This window comes from Pteropus vampyrus, unplaced genomic scaffold (assembly GCF_000151845.1).
Source record: "Pteropus vampyrus isolate Shadow unplaced genomic scaffold, Pvam_2.0 Scaffold19, whole genome shotgun sequence".
Taxonomy (NCBI): Eukaryota; Metazoa; Chordata; class Mammalia; order Chiroptera; family Pteropodidae; genus Pteropus; species Pteropus vampyrus.
In genome coordinates, this window is record NW_011888800.1 from 15,133,217 (window position 1) to 15,139,590 (window position 6,374).

General features: G+C 44.0%; 1 protein-coding gene across 1 annotated transcript; it reads right to left on the reverse strand.

The window, feature by feature from the left end:
* Positions 1-2,767: 2,767 nt before the first annotated feature.
* BCL2L10 (BCL2 like 10) lies at positions 2,768-5,144 on the reverse strand. Its single transcript, XM_023527699.1, is given in 3 exon segments — positions 2,768-2,889; positions 2,892-2,922; positions 4,710-5,144. Coding segments are annotated over 3 exon segments (588 nt in total).
* Between the last annotated feature and the right edge of the window lie 1,230 nt (positions 5,145-6,374).

Sequence of the window (6,374 nt, forward strand, 5' to 3'; positions counted from 1 at the left end):
ATTCAGAGGAAATGATCTTCCAGACAACAAAGAACACCAAGGAGGTCTTCTACTCCAGCCTCACTATCAGTGTCCATGATGGTGCCAGGCAGCCAGTGTTATCCAGATTACTGAGCGTTTGCTATATTAATTTGCTGATGCGCTGGACAGTTTTAGTTGCTAGAGTCAGTTCACTGACTGAAACCAACAAAGGCTAGACAACCAGTTCCCCCAAAATGTTGGAAATACCACCCTTTTGGACATTAGTGCCTGCAGTTTTTTCTCCTTGGGCATCCCAGTTTCTTAGTATTGTTACTGAAGAAACGAGATTCAGGCCTGCAGTTTCAGCTAGTGTAGACGGAATGACCTCCATAACACCTGCAAAGGCAGGAATGCAGTAGGATTCCATACCACTCAACGTTAGTGAATATTAAGTTAACCCAGGGCCAACTACTTCTGGTACACTACCTCCTGCAATAAGAACTCTCTGCTTCACTTAACAGTGAATAACACATAGTGCATCATGAACTGAGCGCTCAGCTTCTTCAATCACCAATTTATTAGAACCATGAATAATTTTAACTGTTTTCCCAGGCCTTGCACAGCCTGTAATCTTGAGAAGTTTGCCCAGAAATATTTCAATTGACCTCTTCATCTAACTCAGTCAAATCCAGCACTAAACTGGTCAGCAGTAAACTGGTTAATATGAGCAACTGGCTTGTTTCTATAGAACTAAGCTAATATGGACTCACTTCAGGGACAAAATAGAGGTCAATGCAGTCTCATAAAGGAAGCTTAACAGGGATTTACAGCTCTTCTCAGAAATCAGCAGAAGATACCAGCCGACTCCCAGATGCCAAGTTTGTTCATGCCATCTTTAGATTTCCTTGTTCCCTTGACTCTTCTTCCCTGATCCAAATAGGGAAGACGACTGCTAGGCAATCAATCAGCTTAAAAAGCCAAATAATTTCCACATTTACCCCATAAAAATCCCTTATTCTGTGAGCAACTTGAAATTTACTGTTCCCTTAGCCTTGAGCTTCCCAGCTTGCAGATTGAAAGCCTTGCAACAAACTTATCTTTCTGCTATTTTATTCAGTCTGCACAGTTTGGTTTTTGACAGTTCCAACTGTCTTTCAAATGGCTTCAATGTCTTCTTCAATATCCTTAACCAACATAATCATTTTGTTCAGGAAATGTAATGCAAGATCACCAAGAGCATCTCTTAAGAATAGACTTCTGTATGAGGACATCATATCTTATTTTTAAATTTTACTTCACTAAATTAAAAATATAGGCTTCCTCCTCTTACAGCACTTGGTCCATCTGGGCATGGTCAGAAGCTACTATTTGATTATTTATATCAGTTTTTGGGAGCAGATAAGAAAAACTGAGTAAGCCCAACCTTATCATTTTAGGCTCTGGTTATGCCAGAATTTGCCACCTTTTGGATGACAACCAGCCCTACCACCATGGAAAACAGTATGGAGGTTCCTCAAACTTAAAAATAGAACTACTATATGACCCAGCAATCCCACTCCTGGGTATTTATTCAAAGAAAGCTAAAGCACCAATTCGAAAACATTTATGCATCCCTATACTCATTACAGCATTATTTATAATAGCCAAGATATGGAAGCAACCTAAGTATCCATCAACAGATGACTGGATAAAGATGTGGTACATATATACAACAGAATATTACTCAGCCATAAAAATGAAATCTTTCCATTTGCAACAAAATCATGGACCTAGAGGGTATTATGCTAAGTGAAATAAGTCAAACTGAGAAAGACAAATACCATATTTGACTTATACATGGAATCTAAAAACAAAATAAATGAACAAACAAAACAGAAACAAACTCAGATACAGAGAACAAACTGATAGTTGCCAGATGAGGGGGATTGAGGGAAAGGTGAAAAAGGGGAAGAGATTAAGAAGTACAAATTGGTAGTTACAAAATAGTAAAGTACAGCATAAGGAATATAGTCAATAACACTGTAATAACTATGTATGGTGTCAGATGGGTACTACACTTATCGGGGTGATCATCTCATAAGTTATATAAATGTGTAATCATTATGTTGTATACCCAAATTTAATACTGCATGTCACCTGTAATGGAAAAATAAAAAACAGAATTGTGCATGTTGTGTTTAAAGAGAAAAGGAAATTGTCACGTTACTCTTAAGAATAAAGGCTTATTGAATCCTAAGGAAAACCGAGTTTTTTTTTTTTTTAAGATGCGTAAATTTATTAAAACTTTGAAGACATTTAACTATTGAAGTCAGAAAAATAAATTCTTAATATTAACTCTAGAAACGTAGAAGTCCCAGGAATTCCATTTCAAAGAATTTAGAAAGAATTGTTTATAAAACCAGATGTTAATGTTACATTCTTTGTTAAACTGGTATTTGGAGCACTTTTTATATCATTTCATCGGACCCATGATGAATTAGTCAGAAGTGGCACGTGAAATTGTGGATAGATGAGAGACTCATTCATATTTATCTAAATGTAGCAAATAGCACCATGTTTCCCCTTTAATGAAATGCAGTTTGTTTTACAATTCTTTGGAGCAATAAGCCTTTAGACTCCCATTTCTCCCACTCAGAGAGGAGCCACTCAGTGCCTTTGTTCTAATGCCTTTGAGTACTTGTCAGGAGTTAAAACACTGGCTGAATCATCACCACAGGACTCCCCCTTACATGAATGCAGTTGAAAATGTTTCAGAAGGTGCTTTGTTCTGTTCTTTCACATCTCAGATTTACTTGACTGGTCACAGTTAGGCAGGTAGAAATGGGTTAAAAATTTGGGAACTCACGATAATTTTGTCCATAAATAGGTTAAGATTGTTGCTGTAAAGTATGACAGAATAACTTGGACCAGTAGTCTTCTCCAAGATATCAGTGCAGGTGTGAAGAACTGACAAAAGCCATCCTATAAGGGAGAAGGAGAAGAATTAGATTGCTTCAGAATGCTCAAAACCTGACAATAAAATACACAGGGGGTTCAAGATGGATTTAAAAAGTAAAAAAAGGGAATATTAACCAATAGGCAACCTGTAATTGGGAAACTTTGATGAATTAGCATTTGGAGGAAGGAGGCCAACAAGGGGGATAGAAGGACATAAGGGACACTTTGTCTTAGAGTGGGAACTCATGACTCCTCTCAAAGGCTGAGAGGAAGGGAGATTACATACATACCTCGTTTTATTGCGCTTCACAGGTGTTGCCTTATTTTTTTATTTTTATTTTTTTTTTAACAAACTGAAGGCAAGACCCTCCACCAGCAAAAAAGATTACGACTCTACCGCGGTTGTCTGGAACTAAACTTGCAAGATTTCCGAGTTATGCCTATATATCATGTTCTTTCCTTAGCAAAGGAGAGATGCCATTTGGGAAATTATCAAATCACTGAGTTGAAAGTTATCACCTGAGACAATAAAGCAAGCAGCTCCATTCAGAAAAATGGAGGAAGTGAATTGAAGTCCTTACTCTAGCATTTTAACTGCATCTGAGAGTGGTGGGCGTGTCTTGTTGACTCAATTGGAGAAAGTGAGCTTCTTGATGTTAAAAGATTATTCCTTAGCTAATGTTGATTAGCTAAAAGATTAGAACAGAAACAATGCCACCCTCCCACTCCTCAATCAATCTTTTTTTTAAGTGCAGAGGGCCCTTAGGGGCCAAATGCCTTAAGACAAATAGCTCAGGTGGGGAGTTCAAGAGCCTGGATAGTTGAAGACCAACACACACACCAAAGAATGCAGGAGTTAATGCTAACACATTAAACTGTTCATACAAGGCCAAGGTTCTGATACTACCTCTCTTCCACAAATGAATTCAATTCATCACCACAGCTCTAGCAGGAAACTGCCAACATCAGGCTAAGTTTCCTTCAGTATCTTCCCTAGTTCCTTGGATTTTTTTAATGGCTGGTTTTAAATTTGTCTGTATTCTATAACCTAGGCCAACTGCAGTAGTTGATTCAACTCCAGTAAGAAAGAGGAAAGAAACAGGAGTCTAGCTCAGAACCCAAGAGGCAAGCTACACTCTTACTGAAGGGTGGAGGGGCTATCCTTGACCACTGGCTCGGTTTAGGAACTGCCCCTCTAGCCTAAACCACAGAAATCAATGACCTACAGCTGAAAGCCAGGGCGCCTTGCTATCTCCCAATTGAGGGCTGGGTGCGGTGGATTAAAAAGACCCTTGAGTCAAGACCACCGCTGGGTGCTGGTGCACACTCCCCAACACCTGTGGCCTCAGCTCTTCCTGACCGATGTGGGGGCAGGACAAGGGAGTGGCTTTTCATAGCCTGGTGCTCTCCAGCCTGCAGAGCTGTGGGGTCAATGAGTGTGAGTCTCTCCTAAGGTGTGTTTAATAGGCGGAGGGGAAAGAATCCACTCGGCCCAGACCCCCCCATTGTTGACTTTACCAGCTTGGGGATCTCTAGATGAGCAAAGCAAAGCATCCAGATCTAACGTGGGCGCATCCTAAAACCCGGAGGGTGGGCAAGGACCAGGCCAAAGTGTGCAAACCCGTCACGCGCGGCTGCTTCAGAATGAGTTAACAGGAGGGCGTGCAGAAAGGCCGGTTTCTGCCATCCTGGCTCCGTCAAGAGAAGAGAAAGCCAGAATTCACACCGAACGCCCTCCGGGTTGGCGACACTGGGGCTCTCCGGGTGCGGGCCGTGTAGACGCGTCCGGGGGTCCCTCCCGCCCCGCTCACCCAGCCGCCTTGCGCCTCCAGCCAAGCACGGTGCTGCCCGGTGAGCCAATCGCACAGCAAGGCTACCAGGCTCTGGCAGTCGCGGTCAACGTCCGCCTCCCACTCCTTCAGTGCCAACGTGTGGCCCGGCGGCGGTCTCTCCAGCAGCGTCCCCGCCAAAGTCACAAGCGCCACCACGCGGCCCCAGGTGGGGCCGCGGATGCCGTGGGATATCTCGTGCGCCACCTGCGTCACCAGCTCGATGCGGTTTCCCCGATATCCGCAGTAGTTGGACCAGACGTGCTGGTAACGCTGCTGTATGTGGGTGGCCACGGAGCGCAGCACGGCGGCCTCCGGCGTGGACGGCGGCCGCGGGGCGCTGCCTGTCTCCCGGGCGCAGTACTCCAGGTAGTCGGTCAGCACACACGCGGTGCGCAACCGCAACGCGTCCGCCATGGCCCGGCCTCTGCTGGGGGTACCGGCCCCAGGCCGCTTTCTAGGCGGGGCCGCACCACCGCCCGAGGAGGGGCAACCCGGCTCCTCCCCGCCCCGCCCTGTCCCGTCCTGCCGGGGCAATAGTCTTTCTAGGTAGGTCCCGGGAGGAGCCTTTGATGGGCATCCCACCTGCATCTACCTGTGTGGGTCGCGAAAACGAGGCCCAGTAGTTTGCACGTGCTCATGTGAGACTCTTGGGGTTATTGTTTAGCTCTCGGCCTGAGGACTAAGAACCTGGAGGGGACAGTCTGGAAAGTTTGTCTAGACTTTCCCCGCCTCTTAAAAAGAGATTGACAAAGGCTACACACAAGCCTCCACTGGCAGCTTCCTTGTCAGGATGGTGATCAACATTTTCAATTGGATGGAAGCATCCAGGTGTGTGTGTGTGTGTGTGTGTGTGTGTGTGTGTGTGTGGAGGCTACCTTTCTTTGGTACATGTAGCAGGAAACAAGATAATTCCCCTTTGGGCTGCTAGAGTGCCAGTATTGACTGCAATCATTCATTCATTCATATTGATTCAGAGCCTTTGAGGGTGCTAGGCTCTTAGCACTGGAGATATATTGAACAAGATATGTGGTCCTTGCTTTCAAGGAACCTACAGTTTAGTAATGGGACAAAGAAACAGGCTATCACAGTAGAGTTTATCACCACTATTAATAGGAGAAGCTGAGGGGGTGTTCAGCTATAGGTTAGTGGCTACTTCTTAAAGCTATTATTTCTATGTTGCTTGGAATTCTCTTTACTTTTTATTGGCCAATCCTTCATTACTCCAACCCCCTGTTATAGTTAATATTTCTTATAGTAATCTTTCTCTGATCACATCACTCTATGGCTTCTTTCTCCTAATTGGATGCAGGCTGATACTGAATTGGTACCAGCAGTGAAATTTCTGAGAGTCTGGTGGTCTGGAGCATACTGAAATATCTTGCTCAGGGTGAAAGATGAGTTGCTACATCTTGTATCACCTACAAGAAAAATGAGGCACAATGTGTGGTAGGTCATTTTGGATTTTGAGTGTGCAACTTCAACTCAGGTATAGGCTGGTGGATTGAGGAGAAGAAAAAGAGAAGGCTCTGCAGAAGATTCAGGCTGCAGTACAAACTGCTCTACCATTTGGGTCTTATGATCCAGCAGACCCAATGATACTTGAAATGTCAAATAGAGATGCCAAATGGAGCCTCTGGCAAGCAC